The 18,735-nt window shown below is 42.8% G+C and overlaps 3 protein-coding genes across 4 annotated transcripts; 2 read left to right on the forward strand and 1 right to left on the reverse strand.

Moving 5' to 3' along the window:
* Positions 1–6,844: 6,844 nt before the first annotated feature.
* LOC9271698 (uncharacterized) lies at positions 6,845–7,696 on the forward strand. The gene is made up of 2 exons (XM_015758557.3): positions 6,845–7,304; positions 7,396–7,696. The coding sequence occupies exons 1-2, from the start codon at positions 7,058–7,060 to the stop codon at positions 7,584–7,586; spliced, it is 438 nt and encodes a 145-aa protein (XP_015614043.3). The 5' UTR covers positions 6,845–7,057; the 3' UTR covers positions 7,587–7,696.
* Positions 7,697–8,490: 794 nt separating this feature from the next.
* On the forward strand, positions 8,491–12,381 carry LOC4348951 (nijmegen breakage syndrome 1 protein-like). 2 transcript variants are annotated; one of them, XM_066304443.1, is made up of 13 exons: positions 8,491–8,674; positions 8,774–8,827; positions 9,337–9,469; positions 9,679–9,767; positions 9,928–10,058; positions 10,183–10,229; positions 10,312–10,420; positions 10,500–10,586; positions 10,804–10,975; positions 11,120–11,592; positions 11,685–11,746; positions 11,820–11,922; positions 12,009–12,381. In XM_066304443.1, exons 1-13 carry the CDS (start codon positions 8,638–8,640, stop codon positions 12,066–12,068), a joined length of 1,557 nt encoding a protein of 518 aa, XP_066160540.1. In that variant the 5' UTR covers positions 8,491–8,637; the 3' UTR covers positions 12,069–12,381. The 2 variants fall into 2 exon arrangements, with proteins under 2 accessions (XP_066160540.1, NP_001409998.1); NM_001423069.1 differs by having other exon boundaries at positions 9,211–9,469; positions 12,009–12,377.
* A 247-nt stretch (positions 12,382–12,628) lies between these two features.
* Positions 12,629–16,490, reverse strand: LOC4348952 (E3 ubiquitin-protein ligase RING1-like). The gene is made up of 2 exons (NM_001423070.1): positions 15,280–16,490; positions 12,629–13,156 (listed from the first exon to the last, which is right to left on the reverse strand). The coding sequence occupies exon 1, from the start codon at positions 16,414–16,416 to the stop codon at positions 15,304–15,306; it is 1,113 nt and encodes a 370-aa protein (NP_001409999.1). The 5' UTR covers positions 16,417–16,490; the 3' UTR covers positions 12,629–13,156; positions 15,280–15,303.
* Between the last annotated feature and the right edge of the window lie 2,245 nt (positions 16,491–18,735).

The following is an 18,735-nucleotide window of genomic DNA, read 5'->3' on the forward strand; positions in this document are numbered from 1 at the left end:
CTCCATGAGCAAACCGCGCATGTTACCGAATTCTCGCCAAAAATTCATCCAGATGATGCTATCGCTACTGATTAGTATGCATGGCTAATCTACCAGATCACTTGCAACTATAATTGTGTGATTACATTATGATTATACTGTAACTAGTAGTTATAATTACATTGTAATTATAGTCGTTATTGGAACCACGAGAGGTCGTTAGGGCTGGGTATCCTCACGACGGTGCACGACGCCGCCGCCGTCGAGTTCCCTCCGCCGAGCGCCGTCGCGGCGCACATGGCACGGAACCCATGGCTGAGCGGCGAGTAGGGCTCGTGCACTTGCGATCTGTCGTACGACACCGTCACGTCGAGGCGAACCTCCCCGCCGCGCCGCAGCTCGCCGGCGGCGAGAAGGGCGGTGGGCGGGGCGCGCGCCGTCGCCGACACCACGGACGGGGAGAACGCGGTCAGCGTGACGTCCCGGAGCGCGCCGCGCGCGACGGCCGCGCCCCCGGCGCCGGCGAACGACACGGAGACGGTGCCGTTCGTGTACGTGTCCGGGAGGAGGCGGAACCACCTCCGCCTGAGCCGCACGGCGACGTCGAACGACGGGGAGACGGTGGTGGCGGCGGAGGCGTTCTTCCCGGCGGCGGCGTCGAGCCCCGTGGCGGAGACGCCGTCGATGGAAACGATGGGGTTCATCCAGACCCCGAACAGCAAGACGCCGAAGACGGCGACGACGAAGGCCACGGACAACAGCACGGTCACCCCGCGTTCCACGGAGCTCGTGTTTGGCGCGGCCGCGACGTCGCCGGCATGATGTGACCATGGCTACTACGGATACATCCGTTGCTCACATCATGGATGAACAACAAGATATCAAGTTCGAGTCCTCCAAGTACCGAATCCAATTTGGCCACCTGCTACACTTGGCCGGAATCACACGCACAAGGTGCTGCGTCACCTATAATGGGCCTATGGGCTTGTAACTTCATTTGGGATCCCGGCCCAGGTGGGGCCCATGTGGGGTGCTCCCCAGCCAAGTGGAGCACGACCCTAGGTACCCCTAGATCGTCCTCCCACCCAATGGGCCCATGTACGGTTGTAGTCGGATCGTCAACGTTTCTCTCAAATCGTAGTTATCACAACTCACCGAAAAATCGGGCCAACAACAGCCTTGAGTGTCGAGAGGAACTCAGAGTTCATCAGGTGGTATCAGAGCTTTCGTTGATCGGGGTACCTAGCTATATAAATAGGGGTGGGAGGATGACCTAGGGGTGACTAGGGTCGTGCTCCACCTGGTTGGGGCGCACCCCACATGGGCCCCACCTAGGCCGGGATCCCAAATGAAGTTACAAGCCCATAGGCCCATTATAGATGACGCAGCACCTTGTGCGTGTGATTCCGGCCACACGAGATGGAATTCGGAGATGAGGCTGGATCCGTTGGAAAGAGGGCTCCGAGAGCTTTCCATCAAGTACTCATGTGCCGAAAACGGAGGTCGTATGCAGATTCGGCGGTCGTTTGAAGTCAGCAGTGTAGCATGTGGCAGAATTGGATTCGCCTTGGCTGGCCTTGGCTGGCCGGACGTTGGGGTCGACGCGAGGCGGATTCGCGCCGCGCATGCTGTCGGTGCCGCCCGCCGCCGCCGCTGACGGTCATGGCGCTAATCGGCGTAACAGCGACGGAGAAGTACGCGCACGTCCTGACACGATCGGCTTGCTTAGGGCTACCGGCTGTGCTTTTCCTACGACGCTATGCATATTCTATATAAGAGTTTTCTAGTAAGATATATCATAAAATAGAGTCCTGGTAGGATATGTTAGTAATAGTAATGTGACTTAAAAACCATCCTTATACAATTGAGACAACGAGGTTTCTTATAACTATAAATGCACCAAAATAATTTCGTTTTACACCTATTTTCTTTTCTTCTTCCTTCCCTGCAATAAAATATGGGAATACGTAAGGAGCGCATCTTTGTATTAAGAAGGAATAAATGTATGTACAAAGATAGCAAAAAGACAAAGCGAATGGAACAGAGTATAGGAGGAGAACCTTTAGTAAATGCTAAGAGTACACTAAATTTGATGTTTTCCTTTCCTCCCCTCTCTCTCTTCTATGTCACCAAATTTACTTACATAATAGCTAAGAGAACTATTGGAAGTATGCGCCCTTTTTATAGAATTTTGGTGATATTTGTTTGATTTGTGTGTACCGTTTGTATGCACGCAAAACTTGTGTACACATGATATATTGTTGTCATCCTTTAGGTATCGCGAAATCTATTTCGAGATCGCTCTCGGTTTAGCTCTATAGCGCGACGCATCTCAGAGCCATCTAACTGTGCACGTCGTCATGATGTCCATCCACGTGGGTGTCTTTTTCCTTTCAAATAAAGTTCATGTGGGTGTCTTTTTCCTATTCAAATAAAGTTTCCTCTCAAATTACTTATCCGATCTACAATCCGATTACACCATTGTGTTCGTTACAATTAAATCTTCACAACAAGATCTTACATGATTATGTTACGATGAAAAAATATTTATATTTGTAAATTACTTTTATCATATATATATATATATATATATATATATATATATATATATATATATATATATATATATATAAAAGTTACTTTTAGATTTGACTAAATTACTTCTTAGATATATAAAATTAAATTCAATAAAGTCTAAAAGTAATTTACATATATTATAAAAGTAACTTAACACAAAACGGAAGTAACTTTATCATGATATTAGAAGTAAATTCGTTGTAGGGATAAATATGACTTTTTAGTTAATTCCATAATTTGTGCTGATTAATTTAATTTCCAGATAGAGTCATGTTTTTATCTCTACAACGGATTTACTTTAAATAACATGCCAAAGTTACTTTCATTTTGTTCTAAGTTACTTCTATAATATATATATATATATATATATATATATATATATATATATATATATATATATATATATATATATATATATATATATATATATATATATATATATATATATATATATATATATATATATATATATATTACTTTTAGACTTACTGAATTTACTTTTATAGTTTAAGAAGTAATTTAGTGAAATCTAAAAATAATTTAGACATATCATAAAAGTAATTTGTGATTTTTCATCAAAATATAATCATGTGAGATCTTGTTGCAAAGATTTAATTGTAACGAACACAACGGCATAATCAGATAAGTAATTTAAGAGAAACTTCTCTAAGAAGGAAAAAAAATACATAGATATTGAGTGTACTAGTAGCTTTTTTTTTGAAAGAATGGTGTATCTTTTTAGCACTATCCAGCTAGCACTCTCGTTATAGTCGCGTCCTTCAGGTATACTATGTTTTATCTCCTAAATTGATAGAGAAAGCTTCTTCGATGACACAAGAAAAAATAAGCATGAACTAATGTCCACGAGCAAATCGCACATTGCCGAATTCTCACCAAAGATTCATCGACAATTCGACATAATGCTATTGCTACATTGCCGAATTCTCACAAAAAAATTATGTACACGATGCTATTGCTACCGATAAGTATGGCTAATCTACCCGATTAATATCACAGTATCTACAGGCATCATCTAGATTTGTAGTAATGACTAGGTTTGGCTACTGCTTCACGACGGTGCACGCCGCCGCCGCCGCCGCCGCCACCGCTGTCGCCGTTGAATTCCCATGGCCGAGCGACGCCGTGGCGGCGCACATTGCGCGAAACCCGTTGCTCAGCATCGAGCCAGGGTCGTCTTCCGATCTCCGGTACGACACGGACACGTCCAGCCACACCTCCCCGCGCCGCAGCTCGCCGGCGAGGCGGCCGCGCGCGCCGGCGGACAGCGCGGTGGTGGGCGGCGCGGCGCGCGCCGTCGCCGACACCACGGACGGCGAGGTGACGTAGAGCAGGAAGTCCGGGAGCTCGCCGCGCGCGGTGACCGCGCCCCCCGCGCACGACACGGCGACGGAGCCCCTCGCGTACGCCTCCGGGCGCGAGGTGGAAACGCTGCATCTTGACCCGCACGGCGACGTCGAAGGACGGGGAGATGGTGGTGGTGGTGGCGTTCCCAGCGGCGCCGGCGGCGTCGAGCCCCGTGGCGGTGACGCCGTCGATGGAGACGACGGGGCCCATCCATGAGCCGAAGAAGCTGAGGAAGAGGATGGCGGCGATGGTGACCAGGGTACACAGCACGATCGCTACGACCGGCGCCATGGAGAGGTGGCTTGATGCGGTCGCGCCGTCGCCGGGCGAGACGGTGTGCGTGGGGAGGACGGCGGCGCGGGCTGGTGGCCGGCTGATGTTGGGGTCGACGCGACGCGGCGGCTTCGCGCCGCGCGTGCAGCCGCCGCCGGACATGGCGAGTTGTCGTATGGCAGCGGCAGAGACGCGGTCGTCGTGAGTCGTGACACGATCAGTATATAAGTTTAGGGCAACCGGTTGTACTGTTCTTAGGGCACCCATAATGATTATCTATAGGCTCTCTACAAAAATACATGTTAACATATTTTTCTACTTGGAAGAGATTAAATGAAGAAAGAGAGCAAAACTATCTACTAAGAGATAGTCTATAGAGAAAAACGAGGCAATGGATTAGAGAACTGTAGATACCCATGTAGACATACTATTGAGATGGTTTACTATTAATCCAGTCTATTGCTGAGATGTACATGTTTTATTATAGAGAGCACCTTACTTTACCACTGCGGGTGCTCTTAACTTCCTGTCACACATACCTCGGTTTTTTTTTCTCTACAATCACGGATCACCGGATAAGAACTAGTAAAGCATTCAAAATCACTCTTTCCCTTCGTAGACGTTTTTCGCGCGTGCGTTTCCCATTAATCTCCCTCCATTATAAAATAAGTTAATTTAATACGAGATATGTATATCTTAATATTATAAGTTTAATACTATAAATTTAGACAAATGATATATCACATGAATCTAAGCAAGTATATCTATTTAAATTCGTAATACTATGATATGATATGTTATATCTCATAATAGATTAATTTATTTTAGGACTTTTGGGACCGAATTAGCACATGAAATTATTTTAAAAAGTCATATTCGCTCTTTTTTTAAAAAAATGAAATAATTTATACTTAATAAATCATGCGCAAACGTCACACCTTATTTTAGGTAATATCTCACTATTCTTCAATCCTCTCTTAAAAACAGCTTAAACAATAGTATAGACGCTATATTGTTTTGTTAACATATTATTTTTAAAATATACTCCAAATTCATTTTGCACAAAGTTTAGGTACTGGAATATTTCTACATAGGAAGTTTATATGCATAAAGTTTTAAAAATAAAGCTAGTATAAAGGTTTAAATTATAAAATTTATTTGTATAAAGTTTGTGTGTATATTTTTTATGTATAAAATTCATGTGTATAAAGTTTTTATGTGTAGAGTTTGTATGTATAAAATTACTACATATAAATATCTGGGACAATAAATTGCTCATTATGCTTGAAGCTAGTGGTTGCAACTTTACACGGACTGAATGTTTGCATATAAATGATCCGGCCAGGCGTTCGTCGGCCTACACATCAACACGTGGACTGATTTTAGACTCGGATTGTGATTATACATATGGGCTACAACGTTTGTAAGCTGCTGTCTCGCACAACTACTTTCTTTTTTGTAATCTCCGGTAGGTTACACTCATATTAGATCCTATCGTGCAGTACGTGCGCACATTAGACTCACCTATCTGAAGTAGCGTACTCCCTCAATCAGTCCTAAAATTTTAAATTATCTTAAATGTAGCTATTTCTTTAGCTACCTCTCATCCTAAGAAATCACAACAATTTCCTATTTAATTTCTCAATCTACCTTCTCTATCAACAGTAATCACAAAATTCAAGAATTCAAATACACATACTTTCTCAATTCCCATTAAAATATTTCAAAACAGATGGAGTAACTGAAATATACTACCAAAAAAAATATAAAATTGGTTTTCGTAAAAAAGGAACTTCTGAAATTTGTTTCAAAATTTTTTTAAAACTTGCGTCGTACCATTCCGTGAATGAATCAGGGATGGAATTGACGGTGGTTGTGATTGACGTGGCTTGCACCTGCAGCATGCATTCACCCAAGTACCCCTCCGTCTCAAGTATTGGATGTCAAGTTGTGAACGCATCATATACTATCCAGATTTGTAGCATTATATTAGAACGGAGGTAGTATTACCGAAAATTGACTTGAAATCAAACCATCACATCTACCCCTCCATTTTATACTTTTTAGCTTTATTAATATCTATATGAATATAAATAATACTAGAAAATTTTACATTATGAAACAAAAAAAAAGTATTATTTAAATTTTTTTAAAAAAAGTGGTATGGCACATCTTTAACTTGACATCTCGTGAGTTGTCTTTGACCAAGCGATACAGTATCCAGTAGTACTACAGAGCCAGTATAGCTCACCACACCCTTCTGCTGCTGCTTCTTTCCGGGACAGAGGAGTAAATGATCTTGGGTGCAGCGGCGAGCCAATCTCGATACCGTTTCCCGAGCTTGGTGCAGATGTGCAGTGTGGTGGCGCACTACACTGGAGTAGTGCGGTGCAGCACCCAGGGTTTCCAAAACCGTCGGAGCAGGGTTACCGCGTCCTGACGGTAAGCGCGGATACCAACCACGGTAACCGTAAAAAACCGTGTAAAATTTATCAAAAAATTAAATTATTTTTTAAATTTATTTAAATTTAAGGAGGTTACCGCGGTATTTATATTAACGTACCCCGGCGGTAAAGGAAACCTGAGAGCAATGCAACCCTCGCCTCGCGCGACACCCATGCAAATGCCATTGCCATGCCACGAAAGAAGCAACACGACACAGACCAAAAGCCGCGGGAATCGAGGCCGCCACCGCCAGTGCGCAGTGCGCGCGCCTCGGCTCCGGTCTTTCCCTCTCCTCTCCCGCTCCGCGCCGCGCCGCGCCGCGCCCAACACAAGAACCCGCGCGCTTCCCAGCCTCCCAGCCCAGCCCAGCCCAGCGCTGCAGCCTGCAGAGCCAGGCGAGGCGAGGAGGGCGGTGGCGATGGCGGCGGCGGCGGAGGGGGAGGGAGAGTGGGGGTGGATGGCGGAGGTGGCGGGGGAGGAGCTGGAGAAGCTGGAAGCGGCGCACCCGGGGCGCTTCGGCCCGCTCAAGGCCGAGCTCAAGCGCCTCATCGCCGACCCCGCCGCCGCCGCCGCCGCCACGCCGTTCGTCTCGCCGCACAGCGACGCCACCGTCACCTCCTCCTCCTCCCAATCCGATTCGGTTCTTCGCATCGTCTCCACCCAAGGTCTGCCTCTTCTTCTAGGTGTTCGACGACATGATCGACCACCATCAGGTCACGACATGACGATGAGACCGTTTCTTGCTGCGGCGTGCAGAGTCGTCGAGCCGGAAGAAGAGGAGGTGCGGCGGCAACGGCGGCGCCGGCGGCGAGCAGGAGGGGAAGCGGAGGAGGAGCGCGGCGGCGGCAGCGGGGAAGGACAGCGCGGAGATGGCCATCGAGCGGGCGGAGAGGTGCCTCAGGAGGATTCGCGCCTTCAAGGCCAGCTTGCTTGGCTTCTCCGATTAAACCAAGCAACAAAAAAAAAAAAAAACTTTGAAGCAAAAAAAAAGCTGGAAGAAAAATGGCAGATGATGACGTAGCCACGTAGTGGATGGGAAATGAGAAATGAAATATATTGGCTTTATGGATTACCTTTTTGTTGTACAGTATGGAGTATTATTTTCTTTGAAAAATGGGATTAAAGCGGGTATCTTTTGTCGCTTGGGTGGTTTTACTTTACGAATTTTCATGATCAAACACAATGTACGGCTATACTCTACTCACTTCATCGGTAAATACAATCACTCTTTTTTTTAAAAAAAAAAGATACAATATAAACATACATGCTCATAACGTCTGTACACCTTCCCATATAAACATATCTCTGAAATATTAGGCTGATATATTTTGAGATTGACGAAATCACAATAAACACCTCATTATCAATACCTACATCTGAAAGAATAATTAACCGTAAATGCGAGCAATTATGTCAAGTCTCTATGACTTTAACCTAGGTGAGTAGGTTCAACTAGAATACTAGATAAAGAGAATTTAGATTGTTTAGCAAATATCAAAGGTAAAGAAAAAAAATTCGTTTTCAGTAACATTATTGGTTAAATTTTAAATTTTGAATAGGCTGGGTTTCTTTCTAAGCACCTGATTAGCTAAAAATGATAAAATTACTGTGCATTAGAATCAATACCTATAAATACTTATCACGTCCGTCCCTAAATATAAATGATTTTTCTGTGTATCCCTAAAAAAATATATACAATATCACAAACTTTACAAATTTATAATTTCAACTTGTTTTATCCCAAAATCTTAAACTGCTCAATCTATGGCAAGTGGCAAAGAAAGAAAGAAAATGACATCCTAATGGGCCGAGCCCAAGAGTAAAGCTGGGCTACCTGGCCCACCTGGCAGCGGTGACTCCTCCTCGTCTACTCCCTCGCCGTTCCACCCTCGCCGTCGAGCCGCACCACCGCCGCTTCGCCTCGCTCCGGCGGACGGGGAAGCGAGAGCGAGGAGGCCTCGGGAGAGGAGAGGAGAGGAAGGGGAGGAAGTGTACGAGATGGTGTGGGCGCTGACCCCCGTCGACACAGTGCGCGGTGCGCCACCCACCCCCTCACTCCGCCGCCGATGTCTCTCGAAGGTTTCGCGTCGTTGGTTGGTTGGTTGGTTGAGTGCTTTCTTTGGATTTTTTGCAGGGGCGCAGAGGTGCTACATCTTCGCCGCCGGGACGTACAAGGTCGGCCGCAAAGGTCCATCTCTTTCCTCCCCTCCCTGAGTTTCTTGTGCCGTTTAATCAGTTAATGTGGTAGTGGGGAGGGTTAGTTCTGTAATCTGTTTTAGTGCTGAGAAAAGCTGATCCCTATAGTTTTAGTTAGTGTTATATTTGTTCTCCACTTGTCTGAAACCGGTACTAGGCAAAAGGCTGTTTATGTTTGCTGTTTCCTGAACCAGCAAAATGTCAAGAACTTCATTTCAGTAAATTCCGTAGTTCCTCGATTTGGACATGTCCTATAATTGATAGTGCAATAATATGATGGCAAATATTTCACTAGCAAGTTTATGGCTTTGTGATTGATTGCCCTTTGTGTGTCTATGGAGTTATAGATTGATGGTGCTGATTTTTCTGTGGTAGATTGCGATGTCATTGTTCAAACGGACACATCGATATCGCGAGTCCATGCAGAGATTGTGGTTGAAAAGATGGTGGCCTGGGATCCACAATCTGGCGCACCAGCTAACCCTTCCTATGTCCGTGTAGTTGACCGCTCAAAGTATGGGACATTTTTCAACAAGGTACAGGGAACACAGGGTAGTCGCCTTCATAAAGATGAAGATGCAATGCTTGCTGATGGGGATACTGTAACTTTTGGAACTGGCAATGCAACCTTCAGGTCAGCATAAAAGGAAATATGGCATCCGTATGCTAATTGCATAATTGTTTATCAAACATATCGCTGTGTAATAGATGCTTGTCATTTTATCAATACATGTCATTATTTTTGAACTGGCATTTCTGTTTAATTCGTATGTATCTTTGTAATCCTGCAGTTGGAAAGTTAGATGCATAAATAGTGCTTATTTCTATTTGTATGTTTGGCAGGTTGTCATTTGTCCCCATAGTAGTCTTTTTTCATGGAAAAAAGTCAGGGAGGATTAGTCCATGTTTGCAGGCAGTAATGACATCCATTGGTTAGTGGCAATCTGTACTTCTATTCTAATATTGGTTAGTGTTGTTGGTCCACTCAAATGTAGTTTTTTGTCTGAAGCGTTTTTACTGAGAGTGGCTACTGAGTTCTCATAATCTGGTGATCTCTGCCAATTTAATGATTTTCTCTTTTTTCTTCCAAAGGTGCATATGCTACTCGGAAGTGGAGTGATGAATGCACTCATGTCCTTGTTGACGAGTCATGTTCATTGACACCTGAGCTCCTAGATGCGGTTTTGGCGAAAAAGCAGATCGTCCTGGGAGACTGGTTTAAGGTATTCTTTTTCCTTATTGTAGTTGTGCCTGTTAGCTCCAATGCACTTTTAATTCTTGATAAGATATGCCATCAAACACTTATTTCATGTCAGTTTGAATTCTGATTATTTTGAGCTGTTTTAGGTGATGGCTGAAAAGAACATACACACCGAAATGCCTTCTTCTACACAGTAAGTTGCGAACAACTTTTCAAACCTGATATTGCAGTTTCTGTAGATTTTTTGATGAAGTTTTGGTTGCTCCATAACACAGGTATATTCCAAAGTTGACCCTTGATGGGATGGAGATACAGGTGGTGGAGATCAAGCTCATAGAGAGCTGCCTTGCAGGCTATACTTTTATCTTGGGGTCATCAGAAAAGGTGATGCGTGTTTATAGAATATAATAAAATGAAGTGATGTGATTAGGTTTCACTGTTGAATAAAACTATTTGAGTGCAGTATAAATTTGGAGACAAACTACATGCTTTACTGGAATCTACTGGAGCAAAATATCTGCACGTTGATGAGTTTTGTGCAAACAGCCAGGTAAATTCTGCTGAAATTTATGTTGTGAATGTGGTCTCTAGAATGCTTGGAAAATGTGCAGTCAGCTCTTCCTAATAGGCTATGCTTACAGAGTTTAGTGTAGTATCCAATGCTACCTTTAACATGATAGTTTTATCTTGTTAGAAGTAGTTGTGCACAATTATTTTATAGGAGGTATAGATGGATGGATGCAATACTTAAAACAAGAAATTGACAGGACTCTGGAGCTGGTGAAAATGATAAAGATATTCTTCTTGTTCCTGCAAAATCTCCTTTGGAATTCAGTAAGATACGCGGGCTATTTCCTTTGTCCAAGATCACCGATGTAAAGCTCTTTGCTGCTATTTTATCTGGTCACTTAGAAGCAACTGCCATTGAACCGCCAGCTTGTAAGTACTAACAATCATGATATATATTTGCTACCAGATTTACATTTTCTTTGACCTTAAGAGTTCTTTGGTGTCTTTGCTTTATGACTACATGTGTAACACCAAGTATATTAATTTATGTTCCTTCAATTTTGTTTCTGACAGACATTGTTGCATCCTCAAATTCGACGGATGAGACTATTGTGGTGGACTCTGATGTAGAAATTGATACTGCAACTTCTGATCATACTGTTGCTGCTAGCAAGTCTGAACATCACATTGAGCATATTTCTGATGATAAAAAGGAAGTCGTTGCTATATCTGAAGAAGATGCTGTAAATTTGGTGGAAGCAAAGACCAGCATTAATCTTCACAGTGACCAGGAGAAAGATGAGATTGTGAAACCTATGGAGGAGGATGTCAAGGTCATAGAGAAAACAGCAACAATGCGTGGTTTCAAAGTTGAAGGCGAGGACATTCCTGTTATGACCAAGGTGCCAAAGGATGAAACTTTGGACAGCAGAGATGAGACTTGTCATGTTATATATACCCAGAATCTGGTTGTGAAAAGCATCCTTCAGTCAGCTCGTGCCGAATCCATAGAAACTGGTGGCATTAACTTCAAACGCTTTAGAAAGGTAATATTCTATATACCTTTTTCGTGCAATATCCTTTATGCACAAACAACTGAATGGCAGAACATTAACTATGGGGCCTTCCAACTTTTTAGAGAGGAGCAGTGTCTGGAAACAGCTTCAAGGACCTAATCCCGTATTCACGAGAACCATACAGGTAAAAAAAAATTCAAAGCTTTTATCACTAGTTTGCCACTGAAAGCTCACTGAGTTTGGTCCCCTTTCTTCAGAGAATCTGATTACGAGCGTGGAACGGTAACTGACTTCATGCGAGAGGAGAAGAAGCGGAGGCAAATGGAAGCCATTGCAGAGGACCTCTTCAACAATGCAAAGGTGCCTTGTTTACTGTCACCCTGCATACCCAATCTCCATTTGTCATGTGTATGTTTTATTTAACCTTGTGATGATTGGAGTTTCAGCCAAAGAAGAAGGCAGCTGCTGGTAGTTCGATTCACACCATGCTTACCGGCCGCAGATGAAACCCAGGAAAATCACCACAGAACATGTCCTCTACCTGACCCTTTGTTGGAAGACCAGAGAAATCAATCGCATATGCTGCATTTTTGGCTATCTTCTGGATGATTGCCTTCTATCATCTATGTAAACGTTTTCTGGAGTCGATGACTGTAAGTTGGTTGACATGGAAGGGGGGTGTGAGATGTGAATCGTGTATCATAGGCAGTTCTTTTCCTGCCCAAATTTTGGAGTTACTACCACATGTTGGATGAGCTTGCGTACAAGCCCAGAATCCGAGCAATTTTCACACTGATACACCGGTTATAAGAGCCCAAATTTTGCATGGATTACACAAAAATTAGTTCGGTTTTAACAGGATTCAGGGAATATTAGTGCCTTGTAACGATCTCAGGCTCCTCTTTCGGAACGAATTATTTTGAATGCTTTTTGTAGAAATTCAACTAGCTGATGTAAAAATCCTGTCAAATTCCTACCTGTCAAAAAGGTCTTCAAGTTTTACCCACGAGAGCGCTAAGGTCAGGTCGACCTTCTGTCCCTAAAACCTAGAATTTTATAGTATTTTCAGAAGAATCAATTCAATTACCCAGAGATCAAAGAGAAGACCTAACATACACACATCCATGGGATCCACACTGCTCATGCCTGTGGAGAAGGCCCTGCAGCTTCTACTCAGCTGCATTGGCAGCAAAAAAGCTCACCACTAATCCATAAGGTGAATTACCTGAAACCTAGTGTACATGTACCTCAGCAGAAACAGTGGTACCCTGTCAACGCATCCAGAACAGCAGATGAGAAGGCTCCTGAAGAGACAACATACAGCAGACGCAGGAATGCTCCAAGTTTGGTACTTTGATGAATTTAATTAACAAATCTACACATAAAAGTCTCAAACTCCCAACGCACGTTTCCTGCCTCGGCAGTTTCCGTGCCTTGTGTACATGACCTAACGGGCAGCGAGAACAAGAATGAACAATTGTTCCAGCGGATAAAAAGACTGTAAATTTCTTTGGTCTTTTGATGTCTATAGTATATAAGTGGCAGCGACACATAAATATTGTAGACCTTTGAACGCCAGATCCAAGAGGAAAACCTGCAGATAAATGAGTACTTCTGTTAGTGGTTGGTACACACCATGAAAGCAGATATTGAACAAATGGTGAACTGCAGGAGGTAACATAAGTTGAACCTTTCACTGGTTTGCTTATTCTAAAATAGTCTATCGGAGAAAACCAGATGTAGAGTGTTGCTCCAGAAATCTATAGGTTTTTTTTGTTGTTGTAATTATCAACATGGTTTGAGGAACATCCTCAAATTTGTGAAGTACTAGAAGACAGTAAACATCCTCAAAATTTTAAAAGCATAAGGTTAGGCCAAAAGCTATATCATCAGATAATTTATTGGGTACAGCATGCAGAAAGGATGAGGGAACAAGATAGTTGAAGAAAGCAAAATGTCTGACTAGTCTCACCAAACTGCATGGACTTTGGTTCAGAATTAACCATCAGTGCACATCAAGAAGTAAACAAGACTAACAAAGCATGAACTTTCGTTTCCAGAATCAACCATCAATGCACACCAAGAATTAAAAAAGATGAACTTTGGTTCAGAACCAACCATCAGTGCCATCAACAAATAAACAAAACTAGAACCAGTAGAAAAATAATAGAGTCAAACAAATAATTCCCACAAAAATCCGGCCCAAGGAGAATGAAGTTGTGTCATGCAGTTTGAAGTTCAGAAGTTGCCATTTATTACTGGAACTTGATGAAATATGCAGCAGAGATGACACAAAATATGCAACTGTTTTTCAACAATTAAAGCACCACTTATTCCTTTAATCTAAGGAACAAAACAAGAGCAATTATGAAGAGCTAGACGATGGATCAGACACAACAGAATAATAGAGAAACCTTGGAGAAACTAATTTGAACATATAACCACCCTTTGTTGAAAATAAAGGCACGTTAATCTATTTACCATCTTATTGTCTTAGCGAAAATAAGATTTACAACTGGAAACATAACAGAAGTGAAACCAAGAGTGCAAGGACTTACATCGAAACAGGGATGTAAGTCGATCCAAATGTAGATTCAATACTAGGAAAGGAGGTAATATTCAGCTATACAAACATGTTGATCATATGGGTATGCCAGAGCTATGAAAAATGCAAGTTGGGTGCTCATAGATGGATAATCCATTTACTGCTCCAAACAAGTCTATCAATAGGCTATGAACTTTCGCAAATTGGACTTTTTAATTTTAGCAATAAAAGTAACAGCTGCAGGATACTTAACAAATTTATCAAGTTTAAGAATCATGAATGGAACTAATTGCTCAGGTAAAATTTAGCCAACGAAACTAGCAAAAGCTTAACACTTGTTAGCATTCTTTAGTCTTAACTTGAAATGGCATTGCACGCCAAATTAAAGAACATGGTGAAGCATAAACCATAGTAAACCAAAGAGATTAACAAGAGATAATTGGAAGCAGATGGATATCTATTAGATTGTTCAGCAAGTTAGATCTATATGTAAGTTCTTCTGTGTTCAGTGCTTAAAATGAAGGACCAGACATGATAATGTAATTTGAGGATAAAAATATCAACCAAAAATTTAAGGCCCTGCGTTCTGTTAGCTATTCACAATGACAGGATCCTTGCTCAGATAGCCACCATGTTAGCTTCCACGAAACTAGTGGAATTAGGTATGCAGGTGATACGTGTTTTTTTTCACTGTTGCATTCCTATTTTTTCTTGGGAAATATGTTATCGAATGTTTCAGCCTAAATAATAAACCTCCACAAGTTGTATTGGTGTCTCATGACAAACATATCCCAGAAATGCATCCATTTAATAGTTGAAACTATCTAATGTTGAATATGAATTGCTCAAACTTCGCATAAATCTGAAAAAGCTTGTCATTCACAACAATGGAAGATAACTAGATCAGACGCAAATGAGATATGCCTAAAATTGGTAGTGAACAATCAAGCTGCCAATACTGAACCATTTAGGATAACAAAATGCCATAGCGTTTTACCACAGTTTCAACAATTTTGGATGATTCCTTCCCTTCATGTGTTAAGAAAAAATTCACTAGTTTCTATGGTCCAAGCAGAGATTGATAGCATGAGCTTGAAAGGCAATAATGAACAGTTCAGAGAAGGTTCAAATCTACTAAATAAGTTGTGTAAAATACAAATAACTGTGAATACCTCCAATCAATCGCACATTTATGCTTATTTTTTGTCACTGGATGCGCCTCCATCCTTCGAGCCACTGGCACCAGCGCCCCCATTGCTCCCATCCTGCTGCGGCGTTTGCGATCCCAATCCACTAAAAGGCCATGGCAGCGACACGTTAAACCGCCGTTCGACCAACCTCGCACTCTCCCCACTCTCCTCTCGCTCCTCAGCAGCAGTAGAACTCCCAGATGCAGCTCCGGCATCAACGCCAGCAGTTGGCTGTGGGTTTGATTTCTTACGCCCCTCGTAATCAGGGTCATCAGTAGGCAGCTCAAAGCGGCATATGGGGCATGAATTGTGGAGATCCAGCCATGGCATGATGCAGTCGGCGTGGTAAATGTGCTTGCAGGGCATCTGCTTGGCCCCTTCCCCAGGCGAGAAATCCTCCTTGCAGACGGCGCACTCGGCGCCATCCGCCGCGGCGACCATGGCGTCGGTCACGACGACATCGGGGAGCGTGGAGAGAGCCGACTTGGCCGCCGGCGGCGTGCCGTAGCGGTTCGGGTCGTTCTCGGTGAGCTGCTCGATGAGCTGCTCCAGGCCCGGGCCGACGAAGTAGTCCCCGAAGCTGGCGCCGCCGACGCGGCCGATGCCGGGGGCGAGGCCGACGCTGGCGTCGTCGAGGAGGACCTGGATGTTGGCGCCGCCGTCCATGAGATTCTGGAGGTAGTTCTGGAAGAACGTGACCGCGTCGAACCCGTCGGGCTCGTCCTCGGGGGTCGCCGTGCCCGCGGCGGAGGTGGTTCCCGGCATCCGCTCGTCGGTGCGGAGGTTGAGCGGGCCGAGCATGCTGTTGAGGAAGGCGGAGAGGTCGCTGGATGGCGACGTGGCGGCGGACGAGGAGGAGGACTGGGTCGGCGAGGCCGCGGCGGCGGCGGCGGCGGAGGCGGAGGTGGCGGTGGGCATCATCGGGGGGAAGGCGAAGGGGAAGGGGATGATGGCGGGGGCGGGGACGTTGACCTCCTCGATGAAATCCCCGCGGCACTCCGGGCAGGAGAGCGCCCCGGCGGCGGCGGCGGAGGCCGGGAGGAGGACGGTGCGGTTGCATTGGTAGCAGAAGTACTGCTTCCGCGCGACGGCGGCGTAGTAGGCGGCCGGATTCGACATGGCGGCGGCCGGCGATCTCGCGGCCGAGGCGGCGGCTGGTGGTGGGCTGCGGCGGCGGTGGGAGATGGGATTTTGTTTTTCTTTTTTTTTCTTTGGGAAATTAGGTCTCGCCTCCTCTTTTTTTTTTTCCCCTTTAGTTTCTCCACGCTTTTATTAAGCGCCGGGACTATGGGGGCAAATCGGGATTAAGCTCGGGAGTAATACTAATACGCGTGGAGGTTTGGTAATTGTTGCTGGGATAAGTCTAGAACACTGCTCCATTTGGGATTCACCATTGTACACTTGTACTACGGCAACTAGTAGAAGAAGCCTTGTTATCACACGACTCAATATTGATACTTTTTTTTTTACTAATATCTATCTCTTCTATATACTATTATAAAAATTAAAGATGTTTTTACCGGTACTTTTGTACGTCATCCGTGTATGAATCAACTTTTAACCATATTGGAAAATACAATTCGTTCGCTTTTAGAAATACAAATCCGTATTTGAGTCGGGTTTTAAGTTCATTCGCTTTTGGAAATACAGAAGGAGTCGTATAAGAAATCTCCTGGAAAAAAAACCCGCATGCTAACTTGACATGATTTTCTTGAAAAATATATATCCAAGCGAATTCTCACACTGAATAATAATAAGATTAAAATAGTCTCCACCCGTTGCAATGCACGGGCAATTTTTCCAGTACAATATAAAATATACACACGCGCACTCATTTATATAAATGTACACAAAAACATAAACTGAAATAACTTAAAATTGATAAAGTCACCACGATATCTCGTTGTCTACGAATAAGCGTCCACCACTAATAAGTACCATCCATCCCAAAATAAATCAACCTCTAGAGTTTAAAATTTGTTTAAAAAGCCAACTTCTACCTTCTTACTTACTATCGGTCCATAAATCGATAAGTTTTATCTCTTCAATACCTCTCATCTACCCACCCATTAATATAACTTTGCTATTAATTGGAGGTATTTTGGTTTTTTATCTATCCCCTTATATTCATCTTGGGAAGCTAGGGTTGGACATTTTGTGGGATAGAGGGAGTAGTCATAAATACGAGCAGGTGCCAAGTGTAGAACTTGAACTTAGATGAACATGTATCACCAGAAGTAACATAATGAGCTATGATATTTAATATTATCACAAAACAATCTTTGTTAACTTTATGCATTGCAAGTTAAGAACTACTTAAACTTAAATTTATTTAGAACAAATTCGGCTTAGATTGAGTTCTTTTGAGCGTTTTGGCTTCAATGTATTATGTGAGCATGCTTCCCGAACTACTATATGATGTGAAGTTCCTTTAAAAAATAAATAAATCTATTTTATAATTTATAATAATTAATACTTAAATAATCATGACGTACTGAGTTTTCTCGTTTTACGTGTTAGCTGTTTAGTACAACCAAAAATCTCAAGTGATATTAGTTCTATGTTGAATTGAATTCAAGTGATATTAATTCTGTTTATTGCAAAACTACTTAGGGTTTTATTCAGTCATAAGATTTCCAAATTATAGGAATGTGAAAAGAAGATGATGGGATGTCATAGGCACTCTAAGTGCCTATTTGGCACAGCTCTAGCTCTACCTCCACCTTTTCTGGAGCTGGAGCTCAACCAAACAGTTTCACTTATACTTAAAATAGAAGCGGAGCTGGGTGGAGCACTCTCACAAAATAAATTAGAGAGGTGGAACTGTGTTTAGGATACTCCACAACTTTATTCCAGACCTAACTCCTATAGCTAAATGCAGGAGTCGGAGCTCTTACAAACAGGCTCTACCTTTTTAGGAATTTTTCCAATCGTTGACACCCTATGAAATAAGGTTATACAATACAATTCTTAAATTTGGTAGATCTATTTATTGCAAAACGAATGACACATATAAAAAAATAAAAAAAAACTATTTAGGTCCTGTTTGGTACAGTTGTCCAAAAAAAATGATTTGATTTTCATCCATAGTTCAATATAATATTTTTACTTTCAAAATCATTACATGGATAATGATTTTGAAAATTAAAATCATAGGCATAATAAAAATTATAAAAATAAAATAGGAAATATTAATGTACATGGATAATGATTAATAATAGTAAATAATAACAAAACTATAGAAAAATAGAAAAAAAAACCCACATGTCATCGTCATATAGGAATATGAGTATTTTTCTTTGCTCCTAATTCATACATGGAGTATTCTTTAATATACGGTCTATATATAGCATTTGACAGAAAGTCTACATAATTTTAAAGCATTACATTTCTTTAAGATTTATGCAATATACACACCTAAACCTAACCCATCCCTCC

Source organism: Oryza sativa, chromosome 10 (genome assembly GCF_034140825.1).
Source record: "Oryza sativa Japonica Group chromosome 10, ASM3414082v1".
Taxonomy (NCBI): Eukaryota; Viridiplantae; Streptophyta; class Magnoliopsida; order Poales; family Poaceae; genus Oryza; species Oryza sativa.

Excerpts from the sequence above, each read along its gene's own strand:
- LOC9271698 (XM_015758557.3), top strand. The coding sequence starts at position 7,058 with ATGGCGGCGGCGGCGGAGGGGGAGGGAGAGTGGGGGTGGATGGCGGAG. Across the intron at positions 7,305-7,395 it reads TCGCATCGTCTCCACCCAAG|AGTCGTCGAGCCGGAAGAAG; the intron begins GTCTGCCTCTTC and ends TGCGGCGTGCAG.
- LOC4348951 (NM_001423069.1), top strand. The coding sequence starts at position 8,638 with ATGGTGTGGGCGCTGACCCCCGTCGACACAGTGCGCG. Across the intron at positions 10,587-10,803 it reads AGTTTTGTGCAAACAGCCAG|GACTCTGGAGCTGGTGAAAA; the intron begins GTAAATTCTGCT and ends AGAAATTGACAG. Across the intron at positions 10,976-11,119 it reads TGCCATTGAACCGCCAGCTT|ACATTGTTGCATCCTCAAAT; the intron begins GTAAGTACTAAC and ends TGTTTCTGACAG.
- LOC4348952 (NM_001423070.1), bottom strand. The coding sequence starts at position 16,416 with ATGTCGAATCCGGCCGCCTACTACGCCGCCGTCGCGCGGAAGCAGTAC.